We start from the raw sequence: 21,759 nt of genomic DNA on the forward strand, positions 1-21,759 counted from the left end.
ATGCTATTACGCTGGGTGACCGGAAGCGTTTGCTCAAAATTTGCAGTGCAATCTGGATGGAGGGTAAAATAGTGGGTTACTAGGTGTGAGCACGCTAGTCATTTTACAATAAAATACACCTAAGCACTGCGACTGAAAAGGCGTGTTATGTGAATTTGGAAGCGGTGCAATCGTCTATTGATTTGGTGCTGTGGTGTATATCTCATTGCTGATAGGAAATCGTATGTATTTCTATTTCTGGAATGCTACCAAATGTGTTTTTATTTGTCTCCATCAAAGCATAATATCAGGGAGAAAGTCAACTTTATTAACAGAATGTGCGCATTCAAATACTAAAATGATAAAAATAAAATCCAGTGTTTTTGTTGCTATTAATTATGACATTACCGATAGCCAAACCAATGACTTTAAACCTTTTCAGTAGTACATTAGTAGCTTAGTAAATGCATGTTGGTCTTTTATAGTTAAAAACATTGTTTTGTTTTGGTGCAGAATAAGTGTACAGACAGCAGAACCCGTAGGCTTGCAAAGCTTCATTCTCACGTATTAATAGGGACCCCAACAGAACCCTATAACGCTGGTTTATATAAACACGACGCAGACGAAGGGACATCATAGGTAGCATATTGCAATACTGAACATGTTTATTAAAAAGTTATACAGACTTGGCCTGTCAAATTTGATGTTTTGTGAATAAATGCAACACAGAATTTATTGTAACATTTTTTTTAGGCGAAAGAAAATGACAAGATTAAGACTTGTGTTTTCAACATTACAAGTTGTTGTGTCGATTTTCCTGCTGCTGTCGTGCTGCCCTACCCCGCTTGCTGCTGGCGAGTTTGACCCTTATGCAGTGTTAGGGGTCGGAAAGAGTGCCACTCAAGCTGAAGTTAAGAAGGTTTACAAGAAACTCGCTCGAGAATGGTAAGAACTTTGTTCTTTTCTGTTAACTTGCTGCGCTGCTAATTTGTAAACTGTTTGTTGTCGGGTTGGGGAGGGGTGTATTTGAATATATCTGCAAGTCTATAATATTTTCTGTATGTGCTGCACACCAATGCTCTTCTGTGCTGCTGCTTTCATGATTACAGCCAGTCTGGGAATGCCAATGCCCCTTTCACACTAGCACTCCTACCCAGGTCACAATCCCAGGGAGTGTGAAACCACGTACCTGGGTCGTATCCGGGTCCCAGCGACCCACCTCAGGATGTGGGTCGACACGCTTTGACCCGGGTTGAGCGAGACAAAATGTATGACAGCCCTTCATAAGCCGAGGAAATAACAGACAGCCACATCTGCGTGGAGGTTTCAGTTCCACAAGGAACGTTTCTGTTTATTCTGTTTAGCCATATTTTTGTTGATTTTGAGACACACCATGAGCCAGATTGCAGCAGGGAGGAAGAAACGTTTGCTCTTATCAACATTTGGTCAGACAGTTCAATCCAGAGAAGCTTGGATGCGAGCGTCCATAACAAGCTGGTCCCGGGGCATTGATACATGCATTGTGTACTTGCGTCTGTCACCCGTGTCAACCCTGCTTTATCAAAAGCAGTGTGAAATCGTTGCAATTTGTATTTGTGAGTTTGTATTGCAATTACTAACATACTGTGTGTTTAATTTAAATGGAGTCTGTGTTTAAGGTACTTTGGTCTGAATTCAGAAGCTGCTTTTGTTCTGCTTGCCAGCCACAGACATGTAGCACCAGTTAGATTAGCCCAAGTATCTTTGTTAGTAAGTTCAAGCACCATCTAGTGTACAGCAACTGTAAACCGAGCGACCATTTGAGTTTGTCAGTACACAGTAAGTGTCCAGTAGGTGGCGCTGGTGCTCATTACTCTCATTTCACTGGCCAGTGCACAGTTATTTTTTAAAATTTTAGTTGTTACTCATAGCTGTCAAATGGCTGCAGTTCCAGATTTCTAAGAAATACAAAAAAATACATACGATGTAGGGATTCCTAAATTATGAACAATAGATCACTCATAACTCTCATAGTTTGCAAGTACACCACTTGGTTTTGAAATTTTAGGGCTTGGAATTTCTTCCCAATGTCTTAACTACTTAATTTAACCATTTTGTCACAATAAAAAGTAAAATAGATATATATATATATATATATATATATATATATATATATATATATATATATATATATATATATATATATATATATACATATATATATATATATATATATATATATATATATATATATATATATATATATATATGAATATATATAATACTATATATGTATATATATTATACTTGAGCAGATAAAATATTTTATAATATAATTGATTTTATAATAGATAGATTCCTGTATAGCTGATTGTATTTTATATTTATAGTTGTTTTTTTCCACCCCTCAGGCATCCAGATAAGAACAAAAGCCCTGGAGCACAGGATATGTTTATTAAAATTACTAAATCTTATGAGGTAAACTATGAGTGTTGTACAAAACCTTTGCCATCTGTCCCACATACAAATATTAATATCATCTACAGGTTGCTAATATTTTTTTACTTGTTCAATATCATTTTATGTGTTTTCTATATGATTATAAATGGCTTCTGTTTAGGTCATTGCCTTGCTTAATAACTATTCCAGCAAAACAAACAAACACTTCTGAAAAGACTCCTCGGAGCTGCTGTTTCTGAAACAAGGTGTTCCCAGGCTTCAGTGCCCACTGCAGTGCAAATGTGCCTCCCCCTTCATTGCAGCCCCCCCCCCCCCCCCCCCCCCCCCTCCCCCCCCCCCCCCCCCCCCCCCCCGTCATCATTGCAGCACTACTGTGCTTCCCCCCCATTGGGTAACATTGCTGTGCTTCCCCCCTTCATTGCAAACGTTGCTGTGCTTCCCTCCTTCTTTGCAACACTGCTATGCTTCCCCCCTTCATTGCAACACTGCTGTGTTTCCCCCCCTTCGTTGCTACACTGTGCTTCCCCACCTCCCTTTAGAAAATCAACCTTGAGGTCTTTTCAGAGCATGTTTTGCTTCAGTAAATGGCAAAGCAAGGCAAATAAATATCTAAGCAGAATATGCATACAAAGTACAATATCCATTCAGTTTTACAGTACACATTTTGTTTTAATGTACAGTACTAGAAATTAATTAGTCGTATACAAAATAAAAAAGTTCATAGAAATTTCAACAGGAATATTGTTATTTAAAAACGGTATTATTTAAAATAACTAATTGAAATGCGGATAAGTGTTTTATTCTGATGCAACGTCAACATTTATGTATATATTTTTTTTACATTTTGAAACAGCTTCTGTCGAATGAAGAGAAGAGAGCTAACTATGACCGGTATGGAGAAACCGCTGGAGAGCAAGGCTATGCACAGCAGCGGCAGCAGTTTCAGCACTTCCACGACAGCTTTTACTTTGACGAATCTTTTTTTCATTACCAGTTCAACAAAGGGAGCAGAGACTTTGCAGACAATAAGTACATGATGCATTTCTCTCAGTACATGAACGACATTGTCCCGGACAGCTTTAAAAGGCCGTACCTTATTAAGATTACCTCGGACTGGTGTTTCAGCTGCATTCACATTGAGCCTGTGTGGAAAGAGGTTGTCCTGGAGCTCGAAGCGCTGGGTAGGTGCTGCTTCTTACACTGAGCTACATTTACAATAAGACCTGAGGGTAGAGGACCAAGAGCTGCTCCTTTCTCATGTATTTTGTAGAGTTTCATGATCCCTGCTAGGATCCTGTCAATGGGGTATAGTAAAGAGAACTAACTCTACATGTCTAACACTAGTTTGCCATGTATCTGGAGCTGTGATGCAACTGGGTGAGAACATTCTTCAGTACACGTTATTGAGCGTGCGCTTGTAAAATAAACAGCTTGTATGAAAATAAATTGGACCTGATGCGCCTGACAAGTGCTGATAAACGGACTGCAAAGGGTTATAAAAAAAAAAAAAAGAAAAAAGTTTTTATAGTTGCTGCCAGTCGTAGTAAATCAAGCTTCCCTTTATGTCGTGGGCGATACCCAGTAGCTATCTAGTAGATGATGCTGGTTCTTAATACACTTTGACACCTGTGTTACACATTTAGGAACAATAATTAACAAAACAAAGTCTAGTGAATAAAAAACATATTTCAGTAGTAATAGTAGACTTCTCTAAATGATTGCAAAGGTAAGGATCCAGTAGAACTATAGACATGTAAGTTATTTGCTGTGCTTCCCTCCTGTAGGTGTGGGGATTGGTGTAGTGGATGTGGGATATGAACGTCGCCTTGCGAACCACCTCGGAGCACACCGCACACCCTCTATACTTGGACTCATCAATGGGAAAGTTACGTTCTTTCATTATGCTGTGGTGAGAGAACATCTGCGGCAGTTTGTGGAGAACCTGCTTCCAACAAGACTTGTGGAGAAGGTATGTGGATTGTACCACGCTAGAAATACATATCCAGTATTGGACGTGGTCACTTGGGTATTGGGCCACCATTGACAGCCAGGGTGGCTCTGTGATTTGACACAAGTATGCAAGATGATCAAAATAATGAGAGATTCACTTGGAAAGAAATGCCTTCAGAGAAGCTAAGGAAATGTATTTCCATCAAACCCTCTTTGACAATCTGTTTTACAGAAGCACATTTACAAAAGCTGCAGTTCCATGTTCCTGTAATGGATTGATGGAACAGCCTTACCTTTTGCAGGTGGACGTTATTCCTTACATTGTATTGCATCAGGGATGGAAATAAGACTCCCATTGCATAGCAGTTTGATCCATTCCTCATTTTACTGTTTGTTTAATAACACACCTGAGCTTGTTACCTGTACACTGTGGCTAATTAGGCTTATTTTAGACCTGGAGTGGAGGAGACTGATGCAATAGGAGTCTGATTTCCATCCCTGCTGGAGTTCTGTTTAGGAGTTTTGTATAAATCTGTCACAAGATGGTGTGTGTAGTGACGTCAGACCAGGAAGACAGACACACAGGGCTGGGGTGTGGAAGCGCTGTTGCACACGTTTAATAACAAATAAAAGGTTTGAGCAAAAAGGAAAGAAAACACTAAATCCAAACAAAACGTCACAAAGGCCAAAACAGACAGACAAACGGACAACCCGGAACAAAACAGACCCATATTGTGCTGGGGTCTAACCAGCATGCGTAGCTTTATCTTTTTAGTTGTCTATCTCTTTACCTCCTGACTCTCGTTCTGCCACTGAACACACCAACCCCCAAGTGAGACATTCGTGCTGCTTTTATCTACAGCTGTACCAGGACTCAATTGCTAATTAATCATTCACTTGAATCCTGGCACAGTCTGCATGTGAACTCATTTGTACAATCTCTGTATCCACATATAAATACACACTTTACTCTGGACGTGAAGGGATTGTGCAGTCCCTGTGCCTAAGTACAAATATACATTTTAGATCACCCATGCTACATAGCCCACACTCCGTGCACCGCTGCATAGATACATCTAACATAAAACAATACATACAAACAGTGCCAAGAAAAAGTTTGTGAACCCCTTAGGATTTTCACATATTTCAAACCTAAAATGTTATTAGATCTTAATCTAAGTCCTAATATTAGATAAAGATAATCTGATTAAACAAATTACACAAAAACATGATACTTTTTCAACATTTATTTATCCACAAATGATTCAATATTCAATATCCATGTGTGAAAAAGTATGTGAACCTTTAGATTCAGTAACTGGTGGCACCCCCTTGAGCAGCAATGACTTCAACTAAGCGTTTCCTGTAGCTGTTGGTCAGTCTCTCACATCGGTTTTAAGGAATTTTTCTCCTCCAGAATCTTCTGATACTATGCAGAATTCATGGTTGTGTCAATGATGGCAAGCCGTTCAGGTCCTGAGGCAGCAAAGCAGCCCAAACCATCACACACCTACCACCATGCTTGACAGTTGGGATGAGGTTTTTCTGTTCAAACGCAGTGTTTGGTTTTCGCCAAAACAAGTTCCAGAACTTTTGATGATCATCCAGGTGCTTTTTGGCAAACATGAGACGAGCCTTCATGTTCTTCTTGGTGAGTAGTGGTTTCTGCCTTGCTACTCTGAATCCCATTTTTGCCCAGTGACTTTCTGATGGTGGAGTCATGGACACTGACCTTACCCAAGGCGAGAGTGGCCTACAGATCCTTGGATGTTACTCTGGGGTTTTTTGTGCCTTCCTTGATAATTTTCCAGTTTGTTCTTGGAGAGATTTTGGTAGGACGACTGCTCCTGGGTAGAGTGATTGTGGTCTTGAATTTTCTCCATTTGTAGACTATCTGTCTGACAGTGGATTGGTGGAGCCCCAAATCCTTAGAAATGGTTTTGAACTTGAAATAGTTCATGTTAGTTCAACTCCGAGTTAGCCTTCGTCATCCGGGCGGTTATTGTAAAACAGAGCTTCAGCATTCCAACCAGATTGTCATGAGACACTGGCTTTGAGCACAGAAAAGAATCCCAGGTTTGGGGTTTACATTTCCGTTCATTCAATTTATGTTTAGAACTTCCCCTGTGTTCTACAATGGCTTACCTACGAGTGTAATCCACAGCCATACAGCATGAAGCACAAAACAGCACATAAGCCGTGAAATCAGTCTTTGCCAAACTCCTTGACAGGATCTTTACGGGTGATTGTTATTGGTTTCGGCATCTTTGAACAGCTCTGGATACCGACTGAAGTAAACTGAAGCCTTGTTGAACACTAATCTTGAATACCAGAAGCAGTTTTATTAGACAGGTATGTTTATGTAAATGTAGCAAAGTTGCCTGTGTTAATGTTGATATGTGGTACGTGTATTGATTTGGTTATTATCAAACCTTGCATGTTTTTTGCCCCTCCCCAAATGTAAAACAAAAAAATCTCCGGCTTCATAGAAAATCCGTGTTTTTATTCGGCAGCAAACGGATTCTTAGGATCCCTGCTACTGAGCTACTGAATCAAACTGGTCATGTGATACGAAAAGGAGGCCCTCAGTCTGCTTTGCGTTCATATACGCCACCCACTCGATATATAGATATCGCGGGTGTCGGGGTCCAATATAAATCCGCTACATAGCGAGGACTGCGATATAGTGAGAGACCCATAGAAAAACAAATAGGCTGACACATACTGTACAACCGCTCCCTTGTTTTATCGGGGGCGTCAGGGTCCGGTATAAATCCTCTACGTAAACCTGCTTTTTCTCATTTTTCTTATAAAAAGCAGCACACCGTTTTAATTCGTACAGCTGAGGGTAACTGCTTCTCATCAACTTCAGTCTCCAATTCTTTTCATGAGTCTTCCTCTTTCTCAAATGCACAAACTCGCTGCATTGAAAGAATCCATTCCCAACAACAACATAGGAGGCTTGTTGCTAGGAGCTGACATCACTGCCCTGTGGCTTTTGCTAGCATTGTTGCCACGCGTGAACACCTCATTGGCTAAAATAAAAACCGCTTCAGCAAGTAGATATTTAAATTGTGAGGTGTGAGGGGTCTTGGTTGCCCATTCAGTGATACATGGAGACTGGCAGAAAGGCTGCCAGTCATTCTGCTCCTCGAATCCTGAGTGTTTGAGGATGAGTCTCGGAGACTCTCCACCAGTCATTCTGCTCCTCGAATCCTGAGTGTTTGAGTTTCAGAGACTCGTCGCTGCATATTTTCTAAGAAGGAAATGGCTTTAAATTGCAGTTTATATTTTTGGCCTAACACTCTCTTGCTTCTTGTTCTCAGGTCACCGATAAGAACTACATGCAGTTCTTGAATAGCTGGCATGAAGAAAACAAACCCCACGTGCTGCTGTTTGATCAAGTGCCTGTTGTACCTCTCTTATATAAGGTGGGCTGCCCTTCCTTTGAATGAAAGATGTCTAATGCAAGCTGCTTTACAATTACAGAACTTGTAGACATTGTAAAGAAAATTCTTTAAGTGTACCATACTGAGGAACAATTCAAACTCCATGTCCCCTACAATAACAATTCTCTCCCCAAACAGCTGACGGCTTTTGCCTATAAAGATTATGTCCGGTTTGGATATGTCAACCAGGGTCTGTTTGAAACAGAGACTTTGATCCAGCAGTACAAGATCAACACATACGCTCCCACCATGTTACTCTTCAAGGAGCGCACGGACAAGCCTGCTGACATCATCCAGGTATCTAACATCTCTTTGAACTGCATTGTGTGGTTCTGTATGATGCAAATGGGAGGTTTATAGATTTGCAATTGGCATGTATGCATCCTTCTACAGTCCAAGTCTAATAGTAGATATTTCAGATAGGTCAAATAATATAACAAGACAATAAGTATTCAGAAAAGATGTTGGTTCTAAATTACAGTAAAAGCCTTGTGTTCTGATCCAGAGTATAACAGTAGATGTGCTTATAATACTTATCCCTTATTCATCAGTCACAACTGTTTTATTATTACAAGGGTGACGCCAGCGCTATTAGGATAGATTATGTGTTTGCATTTTAATGGTAAATAAAAAAATATTTTTATTTTGCAATTTTATGTCACTCTGCTTGCATTGTGAATATCTTGAATATCTCAACTCAACTGATGAAGGTGTGTTTGCATCCAAGGTGAGACGATGACTGAAACGCACAGAAAGGGCAGCTTTACTCGAGAGGATATTACAGTAATAGCTGACTAAAAGAATAGAAATAAGATTTGACACTAAACAATGTGAAACGTATTACCAATGATACCACTTACTGCATCACTATGTATTAAAAATAATTGAGTTCATATTTAAAAAATATTTCCAAACCAAGGTAAAGCTGTCCATAGGGACACTAAACCAATGAGAGATGTCTAATTTATACCACATGATTTAAGAAGTATGCACTCTTATTATGACAGTGCTTTTTTATATATAGAGGCTGTGATATAGTTTTCAAGATGTTTTACTCTGTTTGTGTCCCTTCTGGGCAGTTTTGTTTTCACCCAGCTTTCAGATTAGTTGGGTGAAGTCAAACACATGCAAAAAAAATGTTTCCCAACATTGTGATTTGTGGAAAGCATATTTTTGGAATTTCAGGGTGAACTTGCATACTTCTTCACCACTCCTCCTCCAGAGAGGAGGAAAAAATACTGGAAATTTAAAAAAATGTGCAAGGTTTCTTTCTCCTGCAGCACCTGTTTTTAAATTTCACTCGCAGCACAACTTTTCCTCAAGGCAGAACTGAGGGTGCCATCCCTGCAACTGCCCTGGCGAAACTCACATCCCTTTTATATTTGCCCTTTTTTTTTTTTGTTTAGGGTTAAATATATTTTAATGTAAACCAACTTTTATATTGTGCAAACATGTTAAGTTACAAATGTATCATTGTTAGTTTAACACTTAGTACAACAATGTATGAAATTGACTCTCTTAAATTTCTATACAATAGGCATTATAAAGTTTATAATTATTCATCGGGTACTTTCCTCTCTTTCAGGCTAGAGGCATGAAGAAGCAAATCATTGATGAGTTTGTTTCTAACAATAAGTTCCTCTTGGTTCCCCGACTTGTAAACCAGAAGCTCTTCGAGGAGCTGTGCCCAGTGAAGCAGTTCCATCGGCGGAGAAAGTAAGAGCTCAGCTGTTAGCAGGTCCTTGTTTCTGTGTCCTACCTGACAATACTGTGTCAGTATTTATAATATCCTTTTTTATAGAATCGTGATTCATCTCTTAGAGTTGTTGTTTCCACTTAAAACATGGAATTCAACAGAAAATCATTCATTTAAAAATGCGAATAGATAAAAATCTTTAACATTTGAGAACTAGAAATGGGAGTTGTGACAAAACAAAGCATCCACGGTAGCATATTCTCAAGGTTATGTCATATCAGGTTGACTAATGTAAAGTGAGACCAATCAAAGAATACAGCTGAGGCTTTGTGGTAGCCCTGTTGGGTCAGTCAGCCACACATTCCCATGCAAGTGAACTCAAGCTCCTGCTGGATGCTGAGTTAACTTGAGCTGAGCCGCAGTGGCAGTGGATGCCATTGCTGAAGGATAGGTTAATAGTATGAGCCAAGTATGGAGCCAAGTATGGAGCCAGCTTATTCCCATACTGGCAAACTAAACTACAGAGCAGGTAGCAGATTCAGCCATACAAATCCAGTCCAAGATGTCGCTGGACGAAACGGCTGTGATAATTAGGACATGGAATGTCAAGTCCTGCTCATCAGAGACGAGCTGTTCAGATCTGAGTGACGAGTGTCTATATGTACCCTGTGTTTTAGGTATTGTGTCCTGTTGGTAACCAGTGTAGAGGACTCCTTTACCAATGGAATAGAAGAATTCCTCTCGTTTGCTGCTTCTAACACCAAAGAGATTTTTAGGTTTGCCTACGTCTATCAGAAACAGCAACAAGCCTTGTGTGATGTGTTGCTGAAGGACAAGGAGAGCATCCCATCTCAGGTACTGTATACCAGACTACATTGTTCAGGGCATTGCAGAACAATAACAAATCCCATCTCAGGTACTGTATACCTGACTACATTGTTCAGGGCATTGCAGAACAATAGTGAAGGAAGTGAGCTGGAATCCTATCACTGAATGACATATTGGTAGAGTTAATGGTCAGTTTTCTTGCAACGTGACTCTTCTATAACCATCATCATCATCGTAATATCAGCTTTTATGAATGATCCCATGGCACTTAACCATTCAAATGTATAAAACAATGGAATGATAGAACCCATCAAAACAGTTTATAGAAAATAAAACAAACTAATAATAGAAACAAGGTGTCAAAGCCATCTAATGAAGCGTTGCATTGGCTCTGCCGCTCCCCCAGATTCAGGAGGCAAAACCAGCAGTTACTGGTTCACCTCGTCATGCTGCAGCACACCCTACTGGCCAGGCTCCCTGTGAGCTTGAGCACATGTGTTCATGTATTTCTTTTTATTTGTAGGTTTTAATTCTGGAGAGACGCAACACAGCAGGAAAGGTGAGCTATAAATCAGTGCCGGGCGGGTGGAATGGAAGTGAAGAAGAGAAGTCTCAGCTCCAGGAACAGCTGGAGCTGCTGCAGAAGGACTCTGCTTTCCTCACCAGTGTTGCTGTACTTCCAGAGCTCAACAACGAGTTTGCTTCTGTAAGTGTCATGACTTCAAAGTATTTCACCTGTATTACAAGAGAGTAAAACATCCCGTTTACAACAAACCAATGACTTTACCTTTGTATCTTGTATTATATGTGTCAAAAATCTCTGCAAATGTCTGTGATATTCTTTGAGTGCTGGATGCAGAAGCAGCTATCTTGTTTATGTCAGTGTTATCTCTGTGATGCAGGGGCTATGTATATTGTTCAGATCCGCCCTTTTTATTTTCGGCTTCTGTTGGCTCCTATCTGTCTCACTCGGCCATTGAAAGGTTTTCTCTGCTTTTTTTCTGGAGACATAACGACTATGGACCTGTGTTTGATGTCATTTTGATGTCGGACGGGGTCTGACATCGGCCTGGAAAGGGACAATTGTAATGTTGGACCTGGTCCTACATAGGACCGCAAAGGGTTAATGTTTTAGCTGATGGTGATGAAACGGCTCAATGGTAGTACTAGTCACAATAATGCTACTTTTTATGCTACTACCAAGCAGTGTGTCCGATGAATGTTCAAGGCATCTTTTGAATATCGCAGGTTTGCAAAGCATTCATTGCTCGAGGTTATTTGGAATTGCATTAACCCTTTACTACCCGGTTCCTAGTGACAGCGTATCAAAAGGTAATTGCTAACTACAAAAAGAGTTTAGTTTGGGCTCCTAACCTGTGTTATGTTTTTTGATTTTTTTATGATTTTTGTTTAGTTTTGCAGTATTTTTCACTCTTGTGATTTGTTCTATTTTAGATGTTTCTTCTGCAGTGGATCTATGCTGCGTATGACTATGTCTCCCAGATTGGTGATGATTTACTGCACAACAACTGGTATGGACGTCTACACTATCAAACACCTTGGTCCCTCACTTCACATCCTTTTGGAACATTGCTGCATTGCAAACTTGCATAATCTAGTTTTTCTGCACTGAAACTCTATTCCCATTTTACCCTGCCTTTCTCTGCGTGTCTGCACTTGCATGAGCTCAGTGAAAACGCCGTGGCCTATATTTTCACCTATTGACAAACTACATGCACATAGTAAAGTGTTACATGGAAAAGCAGGCCAGAAAGCTCTTGAACAGAGTTAGACACTTGCACTAATCCTGGTGGAACAGAGTTAGACACTCGCATTAATCCTGGTTGAACACAGTTAGACACTCACATTAATTCTGGTTGAACAGAGTTAGACACTCGCATTAATCCTGGTTGAACAGAGTTAGACACTCACCTTCTTTGGTATAATTATGAAATCATACTCATCACAGCATGAAAAAGTCTGAACTCCACAGGGTTACTTTTACAAGCTGTTCCTGCAGCTGTATTGGACAGGGACTGATTCAGTTGTTTAAATACATATTTCATTCAGGGAAGTTATGGAACCCAGGAGTTCTCACCTTATTCCCTATTTGTTTGTTTTGTAGGCGTGAAATGATGCCTCTCCTGTCCTTGATCTTCTCTGCACTCTTCATCTTGTTTGGAACAGTTGTTATTCAGGCTTTCAGGTAAGTTAGGATTCGCATTTTATTGTCTTCAAATAAATTACAAAAAAAAAAAAAATTACATAAAATTAACACTCCATTAATTCATATAAATATTATATATATATCTATATATATATATATATATATATATTATATATATATATATATATATATATATATATATATACAGTATATGTGTGTTATCTACACACACACATACACATACACATATAACACATACAGTGGCTTGCGAAAGTATTGACCCCCCTTGGCATTTTTCCTATTTTGTTGCCTTACAACCTGGAATTAAAATTGATTTTTATTTGGATTTCATGTAATGGACATACACAAAATAGTCCAAATTGGTGAAGTGAAATGAAAAAAATAACTTGTTTAAAAAAATTCTAAAAAATAAATAACGGAAAAGTGGTGCGTGCATATGTATTCACCCCCTTTGCTATTAAGCCTCTAAATAAGATCTGGTGCAACCAATTACCTTCAGAAGTCACATAATTAGTTAAATAAAGTCCACCTGTGTGCAATCTAAGTGTCACATGATCTCAGTATATATACACCTGTTCTGAAAGGCCCCAGAGTCTGCAACACCACTAAGCAAGGGGCACCACCAAGCAAGCGGCACCATGAAGACCAAGGAGCTCTCCAAACAGGTCAGGGACAAAGTTGTGGAGAAGTACAGATCAGGGTTGGGTTATAAAAAAATATCCGAAACTTTGAACATCCCACGGAGCACCATTAAAGCCATTATTAAAAAATGGAAAGAATATGGCACCACAACAAACCTGGCAAGAGAGGGCTGCCCACCAAAACTCACGGACCAGGCAAGGAGGGCATTAATCAGAGAGGCAACAAAGAGACCAAAGATAACCCTGAAGGAGCTGCAAAGCTCCACAGTGGAGATTGGAGTATCTGTCCATAGGACCACTTTAAGCCGTACACTCCACAGAGCTGGGCTTTACGGAAGAGTGGCCAGAAAAAAGCCATTGCTTAAAGAAAAAAATAAGCAAACACGTTTGGTGTTCGCCAAAAGGCATGTGGGAGACTCCCCAAACATATGGAAGAAGGTACTCTGGTCAGATGAGACTAAAATTGAGCTTTTTGGCCATCAAGGAAAACGCTATGTCTGGTGCAAACCCAACACCTCTCATCACCCCGAGAACACCATCCCCACAGTGAAGCATGGTGGTGGCAGCATCATGCTGTGGGGATGTTTTTCATCGGCAGGGACCGGGAAACTGGTCAGAATTGAAGGAATGATGGATGGCGCTAAATACAGGGAAATTCTTGAGGGAAACCTGTTTCAGTCTTCCAGAGATTTGAGACTGGGACGGAGGTTCACCTTCCAGCAGGACAATGACCCTAAGCATACTGTTAAAGCAACACTCGAGTGGTTTAAGGGGAAACATTTAAATGCCTTGGAATGGCCTAGTCAAAGCCCAGACCTCAATCCAATTGAGAATCTGTGGTATGACTTAAAGATTGCTGTACACCAGTGGAACCCATCCAACTTGAAGGAGCTGGAGCAGTTTTGCCTTGAAGAATGGGCAAAAATCCCAGTGGCTAGATGTGCCAAGCTTATAGATACATACCCCAAGAGACTTGCAACTGTAATTGCTGCAAAATGTGGCTCTACAGAGTATTGACGTTGGGGGGTGAATACTTATGCATGCTCAAGTTTTCTGTTTTTTTGTCTTATTTCTTCTTTGTTTCACAATAAAAAAATATTTTGCATCTTCAAAGTGGTAGGCATGTTGTGTAAATCAAATGATACAAACCCCCAAAAAATCCATTTAAATTCCAGGTTGTAAGGCAACAAAATAGGAAAAATGCCAAGGGGTGTCAATACTTTCGCAAGCCACTGTACATACATACATGCATACACACACACACACAGTAGTCCATCGTGTATCTGACTGCGGTGGGACCAGAGTAAAGGCAGATATGTAAATTAAATACCATTACACACAGCTGTAACAGTTACTATATTCACAAAGTTATTGTTTTCAGATTCGGCTTTTATTAGGGAGCTCCCCTAAATCCCTGATTAGAAAGATAGAGGGAAAAAAAAAGTAGGAGGGGCGCAGGCAAGATACTCTTATTAGTGAAACAGATAGAGTACTGAGCACAGAGTACTGCGTGAGGGGTGAAGTCAAATAGAGAGTACTGAGCACAGAGTACTGCGTGAGGGGTGAAATCAAATAGAGAGTACTGAGCACAGAGCACTGCTTGAGGGGTGAAGTCAAATAGAGAGTACTGAGCACTGCGTGAGGGGTGAAATAAAATAGAGAGTACTGAGCACAGAGCACTGTGTGAGGGGTGAAGTCAAATAGAGAGTACAGAGCACTGCGTGAGGGGTGAAGTCAAATGGCGAGTACTGCGTGAGGGGTGAAATCAAATAGAGAGTACTGAGCACAGAGCACTGCGTGAGGGGTGAAATCAAATAGAGAGTACTGAGCACAGAGCACTGCGTGAGGGGTGAAGTCAAATGGCGAGTACTGAGCACAGAGCACTGCGTGAGGGGTGAAATTAAGGGGGAGATGCTGCTTGTGGGTGACTCTCTATTACATCAGGTCAATAGCGAGTGCTGTCCTAAAGATCCTCTACACAGGGTTGTTACTTGCCTCCCTGGAGTCAGTCAGGAGCGTTGAGTCGAGAATACCCAGCTTATTAAATGGTTATAAAATGGAGCCTGGGGTAATTGTACATGTTGGTACAAATGACATCAGGGCAGAAAATCTGAGGCATTAAAAGAGAATTTATAAAGCACTAACAAGGAAACTGAAAGAATTAGGATGTAGAATCGTGTTCTCGAGTTTACTACTGGTTATTGGTAAAGGCGATGAACAGTTTAGTTGAAATAGGTTGTAATTACTTTCATGTAACGTCAAGGCACCACAAGAACGATGGATTACAGCTAAATAGGTCAGGGGCAAGTAGATTCGCTGCCAATACTGAAAATCATTTAGTAAAGTATTTAATCTAGGAACTAGGGAGGGGAAGAAGTCTGAAGAGGGCTGCCATGAAATTGAAGTCAAGATGTCTGACTGGTTCCACTACTCTCTGCCATGCCTTTAAGCAGACCCAGGGGTGTGTGTTCCACTGATCTCCTATATATCCCTGTTACCTCTGCTAAATAAAATCTGCGCTTGGCTTTATTTAATGTTAGGTCTAATAAACCTCCCTAGTCAGTGATTTTATTGTGAACTATAACCTTGATATTGTATCTTTAACTGAATCTGGGGGTTGTAATTGGTGCACAGATAGAAGAGTTCTAATCTGCGTCTTTGTTACTTTTTCATGGAAAAACCGTCAAGCTAAATCTAGGAAAGCTCTGTCCCAGAGGAGATCTTCATACTGTTCTAACCTGAGTGAAACAAATACAGATAATTCCAGGATTCTTTTTAGTTCCACAGATACATTACTGAATCCACCTTCTAATGCTTCTACCCACACCATTGGCTCCTCTTTTACTGCAATGACTTCTAAAGTTTTACCAAAATAAAATACTTGACATTAGAGACCACATTTTACACACTCCTAGGACAGACCATTTTTTCTTACCTGAACCCATTAGGCCTGATAGAGCGATGTTGGAGGCTTTTTCTCTGATTACACCGTGTAACAAATTTTTTATTTTTTTTTGGTTCCTGGGTAGTAGGTGTTATTTCCTAATTGCTTATGCCTCAAAAGTATAGAAAATGGCTATTATTCCCCACAAACTTTGCTTTTGTGACCAGGACAGTGATATTTTGAAATGTACCTATTTTCCAGAACATTCCAGATAGATTCAGTGCTGAGTAAACTTGGAGTAACTTCTAGAACTTTCCAGTAATATAAATAGTAGTATAAATACAGGGGCCTTAAGCCCAGCAGTTCAGTTTAGTTCCAGCTGCCTAAGTGGATACATATCTGCATTTTTCTGAGATGGCATCAAGAGGCTGCAATGGTGGCATTCCTGATGGGTCTCCAAGGCAGTTTTACCAAGTTTCCCTGCTATCTTTGCCTTTGGGACAGCAGGGACACCAAGGCGCACTACCACAGGCGGGACTGGCCACAACGGACGAGTTCTCTGTGGGGAGGAACAACGTCAAGTGGGAGCCACTGGTGGACCCCCGGAAGGTGCTGATGCCACCACTGCACATCAAATTGGGCCTTATGAAACAATTTGTCAGCGCTCTAGATAAGGAGTCGGCAGCCTTCAAGTACCTTCAAGACTTCTTCTCTAAACTGTCTGAGGCAAAGGTCAAAGCCGGTGTCTTCGTCGGACCACAGATAAAGAAGATCCTGGAGTGCAATGAATTCCTCAAGAAGCTCACTAGTAAGGAGATAGCGGCTTGGAACAGCTTTGTCGCAGTGGTTCGGGGCTTCCTGGGCAATCACAAGGCCGAAAACTATGTGGAGCTGGTTGAGACTCTGGTGAAGAACTACGGCATAATGGGCTGTAGGATGTCCCTCAAAGTCTATATCCTTGATGCTCATCTTGATAAATTCAAGAAGAACATGGGAGCGTACTCGGAGGAGCAAGGCGAGCGCTTCCACCAGGATATACTGGACTTTGAACGCTGCTACCAAGGACATTATAACGAGAACATGATGGGAGACTACATTTGGGGGCTGATTCGTGAAAGTGATTTGCAGTATAATCGTAAATCTCGAAAATCTACTCACTTCTAAATCTTTTGTAGTCATTTTTGTATTACTTTAGTATAAATACATGTTAATTTGGATTCATATGTTGTTTTTTTCTGACTTTATGTGAACAAAAAGACAGTTTTCTCATTGGAAATAGGTACATTTCAAAATATCACTGTCCTGGTCACAAAAGCAAAGTCTGTGGGGAATAATAGCCATTTTCTATACTTTTGAGGCATAAGCAATTAGGAAATATTACTATCCAGGAACAAAAATTGTGTTACATAGTGTTACCTTACAAGACCTGACAGCATTAGTCCTGCAAAAACAAAACAACCTCCACCATAAAGCCCTTAGCAACTATAGGCTTATATCCAATCTGCCATTTTTATCCAAGGTTCTAGAGAGAGTTGTTACTAATCAATTACACAAGTTTATAACTTGTAATACTGTATTTGAGAAATTCCAGTCTGGATTTCGTGCTGCAGAAAGCACCGAGACGGCCCTTGTTAAGGTAGTAAAGATCTTTTGATAAGCTCTGACTAGATCTTAGTGCTGCTTTTGATACTGTGGCCCATTCCACTGTATTGAATTGTCTTGAACATTTAGTGGGTTTGTCAGGAGGGGTCCTGTCTTGGTTTAGGTCTTATCTTTCTGATAAGTTCCAGTTTGTCTCTATTGGGGAGATGAAGTTTGTCAGAAGTTGTCTTGGGTTTCCGCAGGGCTCTATCTTTGGTCCTTTGTTGTTTTCACTATATATGCTGCCATTAGGTGACATTATCCACAGGCATGGAGTGAATTTCCATTGCTATGCAGCTGACACTCAGCTGTACTTGTCTTTTAAATCCAGACAGTCCTTCTACTGGGCTGCTATCAGCTGCTTTCTTTGCTGGCATCAAGTGTTGGATGTTACAGAGCTGCTTAATGTTGAATTCTGATAAAACAGAGGTCATGCTGTTGGGCTCACAGCACCAACTAAAGAATATCAATTTACACAAAATAAACCTTAGCAGTCTCTCATTTGAACTAAAACTAGAAATGAGAAATTTGGGGGTCATCTTTGATCCTGATCTATCCTAATCGCATTAGGAAAATTACTAAAGTGTCATTTTATCATTTGAGGAATAATAGGTAGACCTATTATTTCTATACCTGATGCTGAGAGGCTAATGTATGGCTTTGTTTCATCAAGAATTGACTATTCTGTCAGAGAAGCTCGGACTCGTACTGCCTTTAAATCAAGACTGAAAACGCATTTTTACAAACTAGCCTTCTTTATGATCTAGTTTATTACACAATGTAACTGCTTTTTTGTTGTCCTTTCTAATTCCAGGTTGTATTCATGTTCCTGTTATGTTGTTTGTGTTCTTTTTATATTAACTTTCTGTTACCAAATTTAGAATTTAACTGTTTTATTAGAGTGGATTCATTTAACTCTCTGTAAAGCACCTTGGGGTCCATGTGACATAAGGTGCTATATAAATGTGACCTAACTAAAATATATCAGTAAATATTAGTGCTGTACACACTTGCATTAGTGTCGGCTCATTTACATACACATTAGCCAGATGCCTAGGTTTAAGTAAAAACCTCTGCTTTAGCGCTGCACACGTGGGTGACGTTGCTGAAGAGCGTGATCATGGTGGATAAACGGTTAGGGCGGATATGGACGGATTACTGTATATTCAGTTGTGATTTTTCTTTATTTCAGTGACTCGAGTGACGAAAAACAAACCAAGCCAAAGACAAAAGACGAACCGCAACATAATTCTGAGAATGGCTCCCCCAACGCAAACACATCCAGGTATGGGACACCGCAGCTGTGAATCCTACCGTGTAAGCGACATCACAGAAAAACAATCTGAGGAGACACATTTCACTTCTTTATTAAACTGCATTTACACCAGCCAAGCTGCCTGTAAAAACATCATTTGCATTGTAATAGGTTTGAACCAAAGTTGTGTAAGTGGTTGGCAGAGATGTGTTACTAGCAAGCTGGTCGAGTTAAATACATTAGCACAGGGCTGTGCTTACTGAATACTATTTGCCATCTTTACATATTTAAAAAGTTCTGGTACTTGAATGGATTTGCATGCTATTGAAAAGGAAATAGAACAGAATAGACCAAACCTCTGTTTACAGATGCTAGGAAATCACATGCGCACGCATAGCCTTGGTTGCAAAACACTTGCCAGCTTCACTAACTAGATTGGGGTTTCAGAGTTTTAACCGTCACCAGCATGTGATGACTGACTCCATGCAAACAAGGAGAGTACAGTATATTGAGAACAGTCATTTGTATATGCATGTTAATGTAGAATTAAGGTTATATAAAGTTGTTATAGCAAACAAACCAAAACCCCATGTCCATTAGTCCCCCTGCTGTATTTTCAGCTGATTGTCTGTCTTTCAGGTTAACACTTTAATGTGCTGCTTAATGTCTCCCCTTTACAGCAGGGCTCCAAAGAAAAGCTTTGTGGAGGTGACGGAGCTGACGGATATTACCTACACCAGCAACCTGCTTCGTCTGAGGCCGGGCCACATGAATGTCGTGCTCGTTCTCACAGATACTACCAAGAATGCTCTGCTCAGCAAGTTTGCAAAGGAAGTCTACTCCTTTACTGGGTTGGTAGGGCTATGCCCACAGTACGGGTTCACAAACATAAGAACATAAGAAAGTTTACAAATGAGAGGAGGCCTTTCGGCCCATCTTGCTCATTTGGTTGTTAGTAGCTTATTGATCCCAGAATCTCATCAAGCAGCTTCTTGAAGGATCCCAGGGTGTCGGCTTCAACAACATTACTGGGGAGTTGATTCCAGACCCTCACGATTCTCTGTGTAAAAAAGTGTCTCCTATTTTCTGTTCTGAATGCCCCTTTGTCTAATCTCCATTTGTGATCCCTGGTCCTTGTTTCTTTTTTCAGGCTGAAAGTGTCCCTTGGGTCGACACTGTCAATACCTTTTAGAATTTTGAATGCTTACAAACACTGAATCTCAACACATTTCAAGCAAATTAGACTAACCATGTTCTACATTTTCACAAATATCAATCCATACTTTTATTCACGAAAAAAAAACTTGGTAGAAAGTCTGCAACCTTGTAATATTAATAAGTAGACCGCGTTCCTTGTACCAAACACATTGGATGGATTGTTAATACAATATTACTACGTGGCAAAGTGGATTCGAAATGGAGCCGGAACCGGAATGATATTATTTGCTTTTTTAATATTAAAAATATATATAGTATATATATATATATATATATATATACACACACAGCTCTGGAAAAAATTAAGAGACCACTGCAAAATTATCAGTTTCTCTGGTTTTACTATTTATAGGTATGTGTTTGGGTAAAATGAACATTTTTGTTTTATTCTATAAACTACTGACAACATTTCTCCCAAATTCCAAATAAAAATATTTGTCATTTAGAGCATTTATTTGCAGAAAATGACAACTGGTCAAAATAACAAAAAAGATGCAGTGTTGTCAGACCTCGAATAATGGAAAGAAAATAAGTTCAGATTCATTTTTAAACAACACAATACTAATGTTTTAACTTAGGAAGAGTTCAGAAATCAATATTTGGTGGAATAACCCTGATTTTCAAGCACAGCTTTCATGCGTCTTGGCATGCTCTCCACCAGTCTTTCACATTGATGTTGGGTGACTTTATGCCACTCCTGGCGCAAAAATTCAAGCAGCTCTGCTTTGTTTGATGGCTTGTGACCATCCTTCTTCCTCTTGATCACATTCTAGAGGTTTTCAATGGGGTTCAGGTCTGGAGATTGGGCTGGCCATGACAGGGTCTTGATCTGGTGGTCCTCCATCCACATCTTGATTGACCTGGCTGTGTGGCATGGAGCATTGTCCTGCTGGAAAAACCAATCCTCAGAGTTGGGGAACATTGTCAGAGCAGAAGGAAGCAAGTTTTCTTCCAGGACAACCTTGTACTTGGCTTGATTCATGCCAAAGCTGCCCGATTCCAGCCTTGCTGAAGCACCCCCAGATCATCACCGATCCTCCACCACTTTTCACAGTGGGTGCGAGACACTGTGGCGTGTAGGCCTCTCCAGGTCTCTGTCCAACTATTAGACGACCAGATGTTGGGCAAAGCTGAAAATTGGACTCATCTGGGGGTGCTTCAGCAAGGCTGGAATCGGGCAGATTTGTCTTTGTGAAGGGCGCATGAATCAAGCCAAGTACAAGGTTGTCCTGGAAGAAAACTTGCTTCCTTCTGCTCTGACAATGTTCCCCAACTCTGAGGATTGGTTTTTTCCAGCAGGACAATGCTCCATGCCACACAGCCAGGTCAATCAAGGTGTGGATGGAGGACCACCAGATCAAGACCCTGTCATGGCCAGCCCAATCTCCAGACCTGAACCCCACTGAAAACCTCTGGAATGTGATCAAGAGGAAGATGGATGGTCACAAGCCATCAAACAAAGCCGAGCTGCTTGAATTTTTGCGCCAGGAGTGGCATAAAGTCACCCAACATCAGTGTGAAAGACTGGTGGAGAGCATGCCAAGACGCATGAAAGCTGTGCTTGAAAATCAGGGTTATTCCACCAAATATT

At 40.4% G+C, this 21,759-nt stretch overlaps 1 protein-coding gene across 2 annotated transcripts in view; it reads left to right on the forward strand.

Annotated features, from left to right (window-relative positions):
- Positions 1 to 38: 38 nt before the first annotated feature.
- LOC121329219 (dnaJ homolog subfamily C member 16-like) overlaps positions 39 to 21,759 on the forward strand; it is a 25,997-nt gene continuing 4,276 nt past the window's right edge. Inside the window, exons 1-14 of one of the 2 annotated variants that reach the window (XM_041274696.1) lie at positions 39 to 221; positions 733 to 924; positions 2,370 to 2,436; positions 3,272 to 3,599; positions 4,203 to 4,387; positions 7,695 to 7,799; positions 7,956 to 8,114; positions 9,403 to 9,533; positions 10,191 to 10,368; positions 10,865 to 11,047; positions 11,797 to 11,873; positions 12,467 to 12,547; positions 18,888 to 18,980; positions 19,631 to 19,801. In XM_041274696.1, the coding sequence (XP_041130630.1) occupies positions 743 to 924; positions 2,370 to 2,436; positions 3,272 to 3,599; positions 4,203 to 4,387; positions 7,695 to 7,799; positions 7,956 to 8,114; positions 9,403 to 9,533; positions 10,191 to 10,368; positions 10,865 to 11,047; positions 11,797 to 11,873; positions 12,467 to 12,547; positions 18,888 to 18,980; positions 19,631 to 19,801 (1,940 nt within the window). In that variant the 5' untranslated portion in view covers positions 39 to 221; positions 733 to 742. The remainder of the gene's footprint in view (positions 222 to 732; positions 925 to 2,369; positions 2,437 to 3,271; positions 3,600 to 4,202; positions 4,388 to 7,694; positions 7,800 to 7,955; positions 8,115 to 9,402; positions 9,534 to 10,190; positions 10,369 to 10,864; positions 11,048 to 11,796; positions 11,874 to 12,466; positions 12,548 to 18,887; positions 18,981 to 19,630; positions 19,802 to 21,759) is intronic. The other variant, XM_041274697.1, reaches the window with a different exon arrangement.

This window comes from Polyodon spathula, chromosome 16 (genome assembly GCF_017654505.1).
Source record: "Polyodon spathula isolate WHYD16114869_AA chromosome 16, ASM1765450v1, whole genome shotgun sequence".
NCBI lineage: Eukaryota > Metazoa > Chordata > Actinopteri > Acipenseriformes > Polyodontidae > Polyodon > Polyodon spathula.